General features: G+C 34.3%; 6 protein-coding genes and 5 pseudogenes across 11 annotated transcripts, besides 1 other annotated feature; 2 read left to right on the top strand and 9 right to left on the bottom strand.

The window, feature by feature from the left end:
- Nucleotides 1–14,458: part of a mobile genetic element that runs on past both edges of the window.
- Nucleotides 139–2,736, bottom strand: TVAGG3_1087940 (annotated as a pseudogene). Its single transcript has one exon. A coding segment is annotated over exon 1 (2,598 nt).
- On the bottom strand, nucleotides 2,788–3,165 carry TVAGG3_1087930 (uncharacterized protein; the record flags this gene model as incomplete). The annotated part of the gene is made up of 1 exon (XM_051256931.1): nucleotides 2,788–3,165. One exon carries the CDS (start codon nucleotides 3,163–3,165, stop codon nucleotides 2,788–2,790), a length of 378 nt encoding a protein of 125 aa, XP_051075881.1.
- Nucleotides 4,366–4,690, bottom strand: TVAGG3_1087920 (annotated as a pseudogene). Its single transcript has one exon. A coding segment is annotated over exon 1 (325 nt).
- Nucleotides 4,798–5,172, top strand: TVAGG3_1087910 (uncharacterized protein; the record flags this gene model as incomplete). The annotated part of the gene is made up of 1 exon (XM_051256930.1): nucleotides 4,798–5,172. One exon carries the CDS (start codon nucleotides 4,798–4,800, stop codon nucleotides 5,170–5,172), a length of 375 nt encoding a protein of 124 aa, XP_051075880.1.
- On the bottom strand, nucleotides 6,944–7,495 carry TVAGG3_1087900 (integrase core domain containing protein family; the record flags this gene model as incomplete). The annotated part of the gene is made up of 1 exon (XM_051256929.1): nucleotides 6,944–7,495. The coding sequence occupies one exon, from the start codon at nucleotides 7,493–7,495 to the stop codon at nucleotides 6,944–6,946; it is 552 nt and encodes a 183-aa protein (XP_051075879.1).
- Nucleotides 8,049–8,366, bottom strand: TVAGG3_1087890 (ATP binding; the record flags this gene model as incomplete). The annotated part of the gene is made up of 1 exon (XM_051256928.1): nucleotides 8,049–8,366. One exon carries the CDS (start codon nucleotides 8,364–8,366, stop codon nucleotides 8,049–8,051), a length of 318 nt encoding a protein of 105 aa, XP_051075878.1.
- TVAGG3_1087880 lies at nucleotides 8,447–10,058 on the bottom strand (annotated as a pseudogene). The gene has a single exon. A coding segment is annotated over exon 1 (1,612 nt).
- Nucleotides 10,067–11,112, bottom strand: TVAGG3_1087870 (annotated as a pseudogene). The gene has a single exon. A coding segment is annotated over exon 1 (1,046 nt).
- Nucleotides 11,130–11,894, top strand: TVAGG3_1087860 (uncharacterized protein; the record flags this gene model as incomplete). The annotated part of the gene is made up of 1 exon (XM_051256927.1): nucleotides 11,130–11,894. The coding sequence occupies one exon, from the start codon at nucleotides 11,130–11,132 to the stop codon at nucleotides 11,892–11,894; it is 765 nt and encodes a 254-aa protein (XP_051075877.1).
- Nucleotides 12,437–12,771, bottom strand: TVAGG3_1087850 (annotated as a pseudogene). Its single transcript has one exon. A coding segment is annotated over exon 1 (335 nt).
- On the bottom strand, nucleotides 14,209–14,403 carry TVAGG3_1087840 (uncharacterized protein; the record flags this gene model as incomplete). The annotated part of the gene is made up of 1 exon (XM_051256926.1): nucleotides 14,209–14,403. The coding sequence occupies one exon, from the start codon at nucleotides 14,401–14,403 to the stop codon at nucleotides 14,209–14,211; it is 195 nt and encodes a 64-aa protein (XP_051075876.1).

The following is a 14,458-nucleotide window of genomic DNA, read 5'->3' as shown; positions in this document are numbered from 1 at the left end:
TTCACCAATGGGTTCCTTTTGGTCATCATCGAATAAATGTCTCATGAGATACTCTGTGTTTAACATTTCTTCCTTCAATACTTTTGGAATACCTTCTAAAGTATAAAGTCTTGCTATAGCTGAAGGATATAATGAAACAGTGTCGAAGTCAGCAATGAGTTTCTTTTTGCTCTTTTGTTTCATGTTATCTGACAACATACATCTTCCACCTTGAATGCATCTCGAAATAAATTCTCTTGGTTTATTTGAGAGGTCATAAAGATTTCCATTCGGGAAGTATACTCTGTTCTCAAACAATTTGTTAGCAATTGAACAAATACTAACGTAGTCATAAACGTTTAAATCAAACTCTTTCAATAAGTCATTGCGGAACTTTACAAAACCTTCTCTTAAAATTCTTACATCTTGTTTGCAGTAAAACGTGCTATATTTTTCTAAGTCGAAGTGGTTCTCATCTATTCTGCAACCTTTGATGGAATCTATGTTTTTCATAAATGTATCTGCATCCCGGATAAACTTACATGCTTCAGAAATGACACCAGTTCTGTTGTCATTTGCTAACAAAACACTGCTGTAGTAGTTATATGGAAATACTTCTTTCGGTCCTGTTTGTAAGTTAAACATAGCAGGAAATAGTTTAAGCTTCTTATTTATAACACTGTAAGAGTCTTTTATAATAATTGCCCGTCCTTTATATAAACCAGTTATTTGCATTGTTCGTGAACCTTTAATGATGGGAGTTCCTTTCACTTCTGTCATGTGTCTTAAGATGAAGTTTATGTCATAACTGAGGTTGTGAAAATATATTAAACTCTTGTCAGGGAGTCTTTCCAAAAATTCTGTTGCACAGTTTTGACCCCAAATGCTTTCACTCACTGAACCATCTTCACTGTCATAACAGATGTTAAAAGCTTTATGAAAGCCATCCGTACTACACTCAAAGTCAGCAAAGAAAACGTGCTCAGGAATGAATTTACATTTAGCTTTATTTACTTCTTTTGACTCTGCTTTCTTCTTCAGTTGTACACAATACTTTGGAGCATATGTCAAATCTTTAAATGGTGCAAGGTTCTGTTTATATAAGTCAGTAGTATATGTGAAAAGTTCTCCATAAGAAATAGGTTCGAAATATTTGCACTCCCACAATGTTTTCATAACATCCCATAACGGTGTTGTTCTATCATAACGAACTACATATTTATCTTCTCTCTTTGTATAAATCTTCATCTGTTTCTCAATGTTCATTCCACCACAAGCTTTGAGAATTTCTTTATAGTTTCGAATGAAGTATGTTGTCATTGGAAGTCTTTCATTTAGCATGTAGTGGTCTTCAACAAGAAGTAAGTCAATAGTTCTAACAGTTTCGCATTCTTTTGGTATATATCTCTTTATTTCATTATGTCTTGAGTCATTGAAATAACCAATGGTAACATTAAATGCTATACCTGTTGCGTCAGAAATTTCTTGTACTTTACTTTGAGGAAAGTCTCTAACACGAATGACTTCTCTCATGTGGTCAATAGTTTCTTCATTTACTCCAGCCTGAATGCAAGCATAAACGAAACAATTGTCCTCTGTCATAAGTATTGCAGTTCTTTTGTTCAGTTCATTGAAGATTTGGTAGCGTTCAAGATTTATAGGTAATGTGCAAAGATACTTCCATAACTGACCGCTTCTCTTCTTATAAAACTTCTTTTCACCATTATCTTTCCAAAAGCTTTCTATAAGTGCTGGGTTTCCTGTTTGCTTAAGAGCTTCCAAAATGGCTTTCTGGTCATTTGTCAGTGTGCTTTCATCTCTATATGGTCTCTTTTTTGGTTTGCCTTTCTTTACATCTGACATCGTTAAGCCTTCATATTCTGTTAAATCATACATCTTTATTTCAGTAAGATTCTTTATGTTTGTCAAGAAGAAGTCATAGTGCATTTCAACAATACCTGCAGCATTTGCTTCTATCTCTGATATAAAGTTCTCCTTCAAGAGCTGATGTAGTAATGTTCCAATATTATTGAGGTTTAACGTAGAACATTCATACTTTCCACCAAGTTTATAACATACCATCCATCTTTGTTGCGAGTTTATTTTAATTTTCTCTAAGAGTCTCATGAAAACCTTACCGAAATGTTTGTGTAAATATTCTCTGTTTGGTTCATCTAAAGCTTCGATGTTAAAGTCAATGAGTCTATTGCCTGACTTCACATTTCTCTTCCTATTCTCTTCATCTTTCTTTAACCATCTCTCACCTTCTTTTGGTTTGTCGTCAATGGAACGAATGACATCGTTAGCTTTGCGAACTTGTTCTATAGCACTTTTAAACATCTCTCTTCTCTGTTGTTTCAGTGTGTCGTCTCTTCTTCTTGTTTCACCAACGTTTGCATTTGTTATGTCAAACATTTCTTGACGAACATCATGCGAAAGAGCTTTACGAGTATGACCAACGTTCGCATTTGTTATGTCAAACATTTCTCTTCTTACTTCATGAGGTACTGAACGTCTATGATATAAGTCAATAGCAATGTCATTTAAAGGAAATGCTCTTGCATGGACTTCGTCCTCGCCGCGTTGCGGCTTTATGAACTCATGAATTCTATCATAACTTATTGCACCATTGTAGTCTTTAATGAAGTCAGCGAGTGCTTTTTTGTTTGTCGCGTAATGTTTTGCAACATCTATATTAGCTTCTGTAAGAAGTTGTTTTATTTCCGAGTGTTCTAACTTAGACAACTTCCGATACATCTTTAGTAGGAAATAAAAAAATATTTTTTCGAAAAAATAAACTTAGAAAAATTATTTCTTTATATATTTGCCATTCCGAACTTCGAAAAGATGTTTTATACCAGCATAGAATTTTTCTCTAGAGCTTGGTCTTATATCGTTTTCATGACAATATTTTCTATATTCTTCATATAAAGCCTTTTTTTCATACATTTTATAAGGACAATCTAACCAGAATAGCGCATATCCATTTTCGTTATCTAGGTCTCTATATGTTTGTGGAATTTCGCTTTCTTCTGTTTGTAGAATTTCGCCTTCACTATTTAGTTCTATGTATATATATTGTGGAATTTCGCTTTCTCTATTTAGTTCTATGTCTATATATTGTGGCTTAAAAGGATGTGGGCAAGAAGGGTCTGGCGCTATGTAAAAAGTTAATTTTTCTGTCATCTTTTCTATCGGATAAAAAATATTTTTTGAAAAATTAGATTACATTTTTTAAGTTATTTTTCAAAATAATTTAATATTTTTATTTTAATGAAACACATGCAAGATTGCAAGTTCTTTTATACAATGCTCTCGCTACTGCCATCAAGAATGAGTTCAATGGTTCTGCAAACGTTAATGTTATCTTTAACAAGAAGTTTGTGAAAGAATCTAAGTTCGGTCAGTATGTCAGACCATTAGCTATTGTCATTGACCGCAAACGTTATACTTCACAAGAGTTAGCAGTAGTTTTGAAACAAAAGGGTTTCTTCGTGAATGTCAAAGATACTCATTATACTGTTATAAAGAACTCCAACATTGACTTCTTCAGTATTGCTATGAATCTTTCCGAACAGAAAGAATATAAGAAGGGTGAAACATCTGTGAAATATTATCCTTCATCTCTGAAGACAATAACGAACAAAGATGTTATACAAAAGTTCTTACCAAAGGTTGAAGAAGCTTCTATTGACATTGACGAAGGAAGTGAAATGGTTGAAGAAATTGACCCTGAAGCTATTTAACCAAAAATATATTTTTGGTGAAGAGGTGAGATTTCACCTGTTTTTTCACCTCATTCTCTCTTCGTTAATGTTGTCGTGACTTCTTCGTTAATGTTGTCGTGACTTCATTCTTCCTCTTTGAAGTTATCGAAATATTCTGTTATTTTTTCCTTCAGTAATGGTAAGTCTTCTTTGAAGGTAAGTATTGTGCAACCTTTGATGTCATAGTGTGTTTGAGGAAGAGTATTTTTGACAATTTCTTTTATTTGCTCATTCGGTGTCATTGAAATCGGTAAGTTTTCACGATAGAACCAGTTTCTGTCAGATTTATATATTTTAGCAAGGTCGTAAAAGCTTTTGTTGTTTCTTCTGACTAAATGCAACATAACCATATCTCTGTCTTCTTCATTCTCCAACTCTTCAGTATAAATCATATACTTATAGTTCTTTTCCTTTCCTTTTGGTACTGAACGCGGTATTCTTTTCTGTATGCTTTTGTCTTTGGATTCAATGACTTCATCTTTTGCTTGAAGTTTCTTTTCCATCTCTCCACGTTCTTGTCTGTGAAGTTCGTCAAGAAGTTTGTAAATATTCCAAGCATAACGTGGTGAAGCCCACATTGCAACTGCATTTACTAAAAGTCTATGAACATAATATCCTCTCAAACCGTTTGGCAATTTTTCACGGTTTTCATAGAGTTTTGGCGACTGGGATTTTTTACCTACTCGCTGTTCTTCACTGTTTTCAGAAAAAAGTACGTCTCGCTGTGCTTCACTTAATAGTTCTATGGTGCTTTGGTTCCTAAACCAGTCTTTAGGAAGCTTAGTATCTGGAGCAAAACAAGCCGTCAAAATACTTTGCATTTGGTACATGTCGTCTTTGACAGAACGAATGAGTCTCAATTGTTTGTTATACTGTATGTATTCGTATTCTTCATTTATGACTTCATGAACGATAGCAGTTGTTGTGTTCTCTAATGTTGACATATCTGTCTTTACATACAGGATAAAAAAATAAATAAAATAAAAACTAACTTTATTTTTTTTGAGATAAACACTATTTCTTCACAACATTAAATTTTATCCTGTATGAAATGACTTTAAAAAGATTATTGACTGACTTCGAATACTATCTCATTGACGCACTGACAGACCCTCAAAACTGTGTTGAAAGTTCTTTAAGCTTTAAGATTGAAGGTACGACGCATTTTGTCTTCACTTACGTATTGAAAGAATATGACCGTTATCATAACGAAGTGAATCAAACACTAATAAAATTTGTAGATAAAAAATTGGTTAACAATGAATATTTTAAACGTGAAGACCCAAACACTGCTGGAGATGATGAAGAATACAGACAAGTTATTGAAAAAAATAACGCAAGATTAGATGCAATAGAAAAGAAGTTTAATGAATGTCTTACAAACACGTATGAATATCTTATGCAGTGGGAAGCCAGATGGAAATAAATTTACGTCAAATATGCAATTTATAAAATCTTATGTCGACAGGCTACGTAGCACAGTGGTCTAAGGTGGTGTTATGGGGAGGTCAGGTCTGTGGTTCGAACCGCGACAGCGCCGTATTTTCTTATTTTCTTTATTTGTCTTGTTTGTCGTGAATAAAAAGTGTCATAAAAGTGCTCTATCTTCCACGGGAATAAATAAAAAATTTACTTTATTTCTTCTTTATTTCTTTGTTCCCGTGGAAGAAGGGTTTTTGCCGTTTTTTCTCAGCCGAAATCAACGATTTTTTCATTTTTGGAATCCTTAGCAAATGAGGAATCTTTTCTCTCGTGGAAGCTTTGACCAAAAATATAATTTAGGTGAAGAGGTGAGATTTCACCTCTTTTTTCACCTAATTTTTCACCCTCATGACTTTGTCATAACTTCTTCGTAAATGCTTTGTCATAACTTCTTCGTAAATGCTTTGTCATAACTTCTTCGTAAATGCTTTGTCATAACTTCTTCGTAAATGCCTTGTCAAGATTTCATCGTAAATGCTTTGTCATGACTTCTTCGTAAATGAGTGTAAATGACCAAAAATATAATTTAGGTGAAGAGGTGAGATTTCACCTCTTTTTTCACCTAATTTTTCACCTCTTTTTTTCACAAGCGTTTTACATGAATTGTACGATGTATATTTGAAATCCTAAACAGTTTTGTAGCTTCTATTTCTTCGCTGAGGATATCAAAAGTTTTAACAATGCCGAAAGTCTCTTATATTTTCTTTGACGTCAGATAGAAGGAAATCTTCTACTGTTGGATAGTTTTTGTTCAGAAATGCTAACATGTCCATTTTATCTTCTGCTGGCTTTTCTGCTTCTTTCTTTAAGTCTGCATAGTCGTTTCGCATTCTTTCTATCTCTTTGACGGAGTAGTTATATTTCCTTATTGCTGCTTTACATTTTGAACATTGTGGGTTCATTTTTGCATATACATTGAAATTTGACCTGCTAGAACAACTAAAGCGTCAATTGCTCTCTTCATCTCAAACATAGCGGGTCTTAGTTGTTCGTTCCATACTTTGCCTCTTCTATCTTTATCTCTTATTTCCCAAACACATTCAGCAACTAACGAAACAAAGTTGTCGTAGGTCTTAAATTCTTCAGATTTATATATGTCAGAAACATTCTTATATACCATATCGCAATCTTTGTCCATAACTTTATGGTTGCAATGAAAACCAAGGAATTCATAATTTACTTTACGTATGAACTTCTTTATTTCTACTGAGTCAGTTGCTTTGACTTCAATTTCGTCGAATTCAGGAATAGTTAGTTTTTGATGCTGAATTTCAGGTAGTTTAGGTAAATGGTCGATGAGGTCCTCCATTTCATAAAGATACTGTTCATTTGTTTCATCTTTCGCACTACAGTCTAAATTACTTGTTAAAAGTTCCTGCTTAATTTTTTGTATTTCTGTTTCGAAAGTAAATGAAGAAGGAATGAAGCTTTCCATCTCTACTAACATAGATGTTGGATTCATGACTAACGAGTTTGGTGAAGTTGTTGTGGACAGAGTCCCGCCGTTCGCGGCTTGAATTGTTGTTGTGCCGATTGTTGAAATCATATCTTTTATACAAAATAAAAAATAAATAAAAATAAAACTAACTTTATTTTTTCTATCTTAAGGAAATTCACGAAAATTCAAGAGGTGAAAAAACAGGTGAGAAAACAGGTGAAATCTCACCTCTTCACCTATAATATATTTTTGTCTGATTTACATCCAACGAAAAAGTTTAGAAGAATTTTCTTATTCTTTCTGGCATGTTTTTATCTTTCCAGTACTCCCGCTCTAATGGTCCCAGATGAGTTGGTTTAGATTCTCTCAAGTTCTTAGATGGTATAACATCTTCAACGCCTCCTTCATATCTTACTTTATAAGTGTCATCGTTTATGTTGTAGTCAAGTATTTCAATAACCACTCCTCGCTTTGCTTCGTCAATGGTTTCAGCAAGTTTGCCATTACTACTTTCGACTAATTTATGACGAGGGTAAAATGCTATGGAGTCGTCAGCAGCTTTTATAAGATATCCATTACCTTGCGTAGAGTCTACGATATAATAATTTCGACTTAACCTTAAACGTTTCTTTGTCAACGGTTTGTCGTCAAGAACTACACGAACTTTTGTTCCAGGAATGAGAGTAAATTGTGTTGAATTTCTGATATTTTGTGTTTGACTTCGTTTCTTTTGTATATACTTTTCTTCTTGTTGTTGTGTCATTGAATTTGGTGTATGTCCTGTTGTAGAATGTGTTGAGGAATTGTAAACTTCGATGAAATGTTTCATTGTTTCTTCGGTAAAGTCTCGCTCTTGATTTAAATCTCTGAGAGTCCTTATGAAGCGGTTAATGATACCGAGTATGTTATGGTTATGGTCTTCAGTAGTGTAGTGAGTTATGTTATGCTTAATGAGAAATTCTGTGATTTCGTTGCTGAGGTATGCACCGTCTTGGTCTGATGTTAAAATACTTGGGCTATGTTCTGCTACAAACTTTTGTAAAACTCTTAACACTTCATGAGTTCCTTTATTTCTCATTATATACGCAAAAGCTTTGCGAGTGTTAACATTAATGAAGATGAGGAATGGTTTATGTCCTCCTTTTCTGCTTTGAATGAGAGTGTCAAATTGGTATGCGTCAGGAGTGTTGGAGTAAATTGGTAAAAAGTAGTCGTAAGGATTTATTTTTGTTTGATGTACAACATTTTTGTCAAAGAACCTTTTCACTTCAGCTCTGTTAGTAAATCCCGAACTCTTTGCAGCTTCATTGAATTTCTTAAAAGACCTCCATGGATGTTGTTCGAATACTTCTTTCAAGCTCATTTATGTAAAGTTAAAGATTTTAACCAACTCGTATCCAAGCGTGCATTGTTATATAAGGAGGCATATAATCTTTTCCATTACCTGCTGGGTCTGTAATACCAGCTACAACATGTGTATGATTTCCTGCAGTTCCACAGAAAATACCTGTGCTAACATCTTTGGGGTCATCTGAGATATCATATCTATTCATTCCCTGTCTATTCGAACCCGCTGCAAGATTTATATAACCTCTTTTTGTTATTGAATGTGAATGGTTTCCTTCCACAGATGTTCTTCCACTGAACCTATGCATATGTGAAGGAAGGTTTTCAATACCTATTTTCTTTGAACCTCCCATCTTCATTGACTGCGTATTAGTGTAGAATGGAAAACTGTCAACTATTTCATACCATCTACCACCAAATAAAGTGTTTGGATTTATTGGATTCATAGACGTATAAACAGCTCCTATAGGATATATTAAATCATATATGCTCATAACTCTATAAACATATTCTAAAGAACTTATGTCATTAAATACCATTTGGAATGTATCTCCCGGATGAAATGTTGCATTTGTTCCACTTTTATAATGTAATGTTAGTTCAATAGAATTATCCAAGAAAAATTCAAAAGTATCTGGTTGAAGACCTCTAACAAATTCAAATGGAGTTGCTGGTTCACCATTTATAATTTCTGTTGTAAATGTCATTGTATCTGGTTTCGAAAATTTCTTTGTTAGTTCTGTATCCACATAAGTTTTGTCGGCTTTCTTATCTAACATTGCTGGTAGTTCATGTGCTTCAAAGTTTCTGGCATGACTTTCAATGTTCCTGCAACTCTTATCTAAATTGTTAAGAGTATCTTTTACGCTTGTACTTGGATTTTCTAATGGTGCACTTGAACCAAGGTCAAAGTTCAATATTATGTCGTCTGCTCTAACAGTAGTGAAGGATTTATGTGTATGGTTCTTGTCAGCTTTACTGTCTAATGTAGCTTGAAGTTCATTTATATCGGAGATGTTGTGTTTATGAGATTTCAAAACTTTGTTCGTTGCGTCAAGTTCTGTTTTGTCAGCTTTACTTTTAATAGCATCTTCAAAAGTTATTTTTGACTTAACTCTCAAAGTAAATCTTGGTTCAACTAATACACCGTTAACAAAAGTATGAGCATAAATTTCACGTTATAACCAAATGATTGTGGTGCTTTAGCTACATCATACTGTACAGTACAGTTATGTCATAACCTTTAGCACGAATGATTTATATCTTCTTTCATTAACATTTTTTGTCTTCGCTTCATCACTGTGTTAAATATCCATGATAGTCCGTTATAATCTGTTCATCTGAACTTATATAATGAACATGGTTTTTGTCTGCTTTACTATTTAATGAGCTTGAAGTTCATTTATATCGGAGATATTGTGTTTATGAGATTTCAAAACTTTGTTCGTTGCGTCAAGTTCATTTTTGTCCGCTTTACTATTTAATGTAGCTTGAAGTTCATTTATATCGGAGATATTGTGTTTATGTTCTTTATCTGCTTTTTCGGCTAATTTCTCTTCTATCTCATTTATTTCAAGTTCATGCCTACCACCACCTCCCGAAGAAGTATTTTTCTTCAGCTCTTGAAGAACGTCCACTTCGCCATCTTTGGTGTCAATAATGAGACTTTGAGTTAAAACCTTTCCTGTCTTAATGGATGTTTGTAAAACTTCTTCTTCACCGTGTTCGGGGTCATGGTCGTCATCATATCTTGTGAAATCAGAGATGTTGTCATACATTAAGCATATCTGTCTCAAAAGTTCTGCTATTTGAAACTGGAACGAAAGATATACAGAACTTTCATCATCTCCTAAAGTCAAGTCTGCTTTCTTAAGTATTTCTTGAATGTATGCAATGAGAACAGAGTACCTTGGAAAATATTCGAACAATATTTCATTAGCTGTTGGTTTTGGTGGTTCTTCTGGAGTTTCTGTTGTTTCAGTTCCTTCTGTAGGTTCTGTTGGAGTTTCTGCATCTCTTGACTTCAATGCTCTTGCTCTCAAAGACCTAAATGTTAGAGCACCGGGTTTTACAAAGGACTTTATAAATGCTTTAATAGTTCCTGGTAAGTTATTGTTAGCATTAAGTAAGTTCCTTATGCTTCCATCATGTACGTCCATAGCACTATGTAAAAAATCTATACTTTTCTTGTAGTCAGCAATAGACTGACTGAGATTTTTTAAAGATTTGTCAATACCTTTAAGCCAATCTTCATGCATGTCTGATACTGAGCCAAGAATATCATTTGCTTCCTTTAGTGTATTTTGTGCTTTTCGTAAAGTATCCAATCCCGTACGTGCATTGTTTGCTATACGTCTTACAGTATCTATTTGACTCCTTGTTTCTTGCATCCAACCAGATAAAGTTTTAATAGTATCCGAACCATTTGAAATGAAGTTCAAAGCATTTTTGACGTCATCTAAAGCTTCTTCACCAAGTACGCCCATATCTTTCCGATTTGGTATTGAAGAACTCCATATGAAGCAGCTGTTAAACCAGTATTTATAAGGTCCCATATCCATGATTTAGCAGTTTTTCCATCCTTTCCATCCTTTCCATCCAAACCGTTTTCGCCTTGAGGTCCTTGTATTCCTTGTATTCCTTGTTCCTTGAGGTCCTTGAGGTCCGGTGTCACCCTTCTCTCCTTTCAGTTCATCTTTATGTTCGTTATAATATTCTAATGTCATAAGGTGTACATCATTACTGCTACCAGCAACGCCGAATTTGTTTCTCATTCATGACTAAATTCTTTAAGCATTTAATGTTGTCGTCAAATCGAAAGCTCTTTAACAATTCAATGAGAACATTTAATACTTTCACTAATGAGGCATCTACTGTAGAATTTATATATTGCACCGTTCCATCATTTATGATGGGAACCTTGCTTGTTGTAATGAATGGGTCATAAGTGTTAAAAGTATCGAAATCAATGACTTTTTTAGTTTTTCCATCGTCAATGACTAAATCATTGCCTTCAATGGTTAAAGTTGAGTTTTCGTTTACTAGTTCATGTGCTCTTCTTGCTTCATTTGTTTCATACGCATATGCAGCTATACTCATATTTTAATGAGAATAAAATGTTGTTCTATTTGCAAAGTACAGACCCAAACGAATATGGAACAGTAAAGCTACAAACAAACTTAGGTCTTCAGAATGAAGCGCTTGCTTTCAGAGTTGTTGACTTCAATACTATCGCAACTTTTATCATAACAGATGAAACAGATTTCATGGAGTTTGAAATAGATGACAAAAGAAGTTTTATAACATTTCCTAACAGAGCAGAGTATAGAATAGATAAAATTGCTGGAGTGTTAAATGCTCTCATAAATGAAGAAACTATTGACAACATAGATGTCGAACTCTCTTCTGAGGGAACATTGAAGTTCACTAGCAAGAAAGAGTTCAAGATAACACGAATGAGTCATAGAGTTCAATTGCTTCTGGGAGCATACCATATGACATTTCCTTTGAAAAGTGTTGACAAAACGATTGAGATGAAATCTGTTCCATACGTATGTTATGGTAATTGTTTATACATTGAGTCAAAAATAGCTAATGTCACAGGTATTTCAGGAGTTAATAGTAAAGGTTCAGTAGAATATAAATCTTTCTGTTATGCAGTCAATTCAATGTTCATTCCAAACGTTCCTGTCATAGCAACTCATTTAGGTAAATGGGTTCGCATTAGTCCTCATAATTTGAAAGACATGCAATTCAGACTTGTTGACTTTCAAGGAGAGCCTGTAGAACTGAAGGCACCAGTGCGAATGACTGTTGAAGTTGACTTTTTAGAAAATATTAAATGCAACAGCTTACAAGAGAACTCAGAGCTAAAAATATAAAGTATGAATGTTATGTATTAGGTCATGAACTTTGGTTGTTGCTGTTTGATGAAACAAATGAGTTAGTTATGTCAGTCAAGAGAACAGAAAAAGGCGTCAAAGGCGCCGAGCGCAAAGCGCTATATTGTGTTAGTGAAAACTGCACCAAGTCAATAAAATTAGGTTTGCATTATGAAGATGAGTTCGATACTGTTGAAGAAGTTTTGGATAGATATTACAAATTGCTTTAATTTACTAAAACATATTTCAAGCAAAGTTTATATTCTGTTGAAAGTTTTGTATACTCGTTCGAATATTTATACTTAAACTCAACTCCTGTAGTTCCTGGTGTTTCAATGATGCGGATGTTACCTATTTTCATGAATGGTGGCGTTTGACCACAGCATTCGATTTCAGGGTCGAGATAGTCAATGACACATTGCTTCCCTGTTATTCGTGATATAACATTTTCAAGGTCCTCCTTTGTTAGAATTATTTGGTTCTTGCTTATAAGATTTGTCAAAAGCTTCTTATCGTCTTTGAGTAAAATTGTTTGGTATAACTGAAGAAGGTAATGGTCTACGTTATCTGAAGGATTTGTTTGAACATTTGTGTAAGGGTTGTCGTTGGCTTCTCTTGAAAGAACTTGGTCCAGTGGTGGATACTCTAACTTAACATCTGATGTAGCGTTAGCGTTTGAAGCTGAGTTTAAATTCACGGCGCCATGCGCCAAGATGGGCTCTTTGAGCCCTCCCGACTTAAGTTCTGGTTCTTTTTCTTTCAAACACTCCGAACTATAGTTCTTTATGACAATATTGTTTGTCGTTCGTGAGTCAACATTTGATGTTGGTTCAATTGGAACATTAACGGCACCAGCTAAGATGGATTTGCTTCTCATTTCATATAGAATAAAAACCTTTTATATGTATGAAATGAACAATATACTCGACAAGGGTTTGAATGTAAAGCTAACGAATGAAAATATTGTTGAATTCACTGAGACAGGAGCTGTGTATAAAGATGTAGAACTACTGAACAAAAGAGCAAAGGGAAGAAGCAGGAATATGAACAAAGGGTGGAAGCCTATAAAAATTTATGTCAATGATGGCTCAGGAGGTTCAAACATAAAGTATGCAGAAAGTTATAGAGTTTATGCGCTAAAAGGTGAAAAGCCTTCATTTAAGAACAGCTATTCTAACGCATATCCTCAAAAGTTAACGGATGGGGAAGTGGATGATATGAATGACAGCAAAAATATTAACAGAAATGGCGACAGAGATGCATGGAATTTGTTTACCATCAGTCAATTGAAGGTTAAACTTTAAAACAATGTTGGTCGTTCCCATGGAATATTTTTGACTTTAATGGTATTAGTCATGATATGAATCTCAAGGTATGAACGAGGAGAGATGAGAGACTTATATGCTTCCCAAATTTCTTCAAAAGGTAATGTTATACCTGACTGTTTCCAAATGAGTTCAATATCATAGCGTGAGAAACCTTGAAAGATAACGAAGTCAGTTATGAGACGTTTTATGTTTAAAGCTAAAAACCTCCATGTTTGCATAAGTATTGCTACAGTTAAGTGGTAATGTCTGACTTTCGTAATGATGTTAGCTAATGGTGAGTCAGGCTTTGACACTAAACCTTTTCCGGCGAAGTCGTCGCAAACGAGCAGAGTGTTTGAAGGATACTTTTTGAAGGGGTATTTTGAAAGTTTTGACAGAATGTAGTTTGTAAGTCGTTTCATATCGTAAACTCCTGAGTATTGACGTAAGTGGTGTTTGTCAATAATTCTTTCCATCTCTTCTGAAGTCTTTTGCATTCCTGACTGTATAAATTCAACGATGGCATAATATTTCCTCTTACGTCGAATGTAACGTTGAAGAAATTCAATGAGTTCGCTATCTGGAACTTTACAGAGGCTTGAACTTTTGACATAAATGTTTTCGCTGTTGAGTCCATAGAGTCTGAAGTTGCTGATATAATGATTTGGTCATAATATGAATCTTGACCTAAACGCTCTGTTATGAGTATATGACGAATGAGGTTAAATGTCTTACCTGACCCCATCTTTCCACAATAGAAATAAACACCATTTGAACAGAACTCATAGTCCTTACTGAAAGGAAGAATGAGAGAAGAGTTAAGTTTGTCTGTAGTTTCATTCATGTCTTCATCTACGTCATGTATTAAATGCTTCATTTTATCTCCATTAAAAATGCAAGTCAGAAATATATTCAGAACATAGCACCGAGTCTAACTGACAGAGTATAAAGATATACTATGAACACGTTATGATGAAACCAACCAAAATTCAAGAAAGTCAGTATACTTATGAATATCCAAGACACTGGGTAGAGTATGTAGGAGGTGAGAAAGCTATTGAAATAAGACAAGTTAGAAGTATTCCAGCAGGAAGAACAATATTATTGAAGAACTTTAATGTTTTGAGGTATAATGATGAAACAAAGAAGCAAGATAGTTTTCCTGTTGCTGTGTATGTGAACCTAGACACAGGAGATGACATGAAAGTTTTTAACACAAAGCTTCAAACGGTAGTGAGAGAACAACTGACTGCGGAA

This window comes from Trichomonas vaginalis (assembly GCF_026262505.1).
Source record: "Trichomonas vaginalis G3 chromosome Unknown ctg_172, whole genome shotgun sequence".
NCBI lineage: Eukaryota > Parabasalia > Trichomonadida > Trichomonadidae > Trichomonas > Trichomonas vaginalis.
The sequence above is the reverse complement of the archived record's forward strand: the minus strand, read 5'-3'. Positions and strand labels throughout refer to the sequence as shown.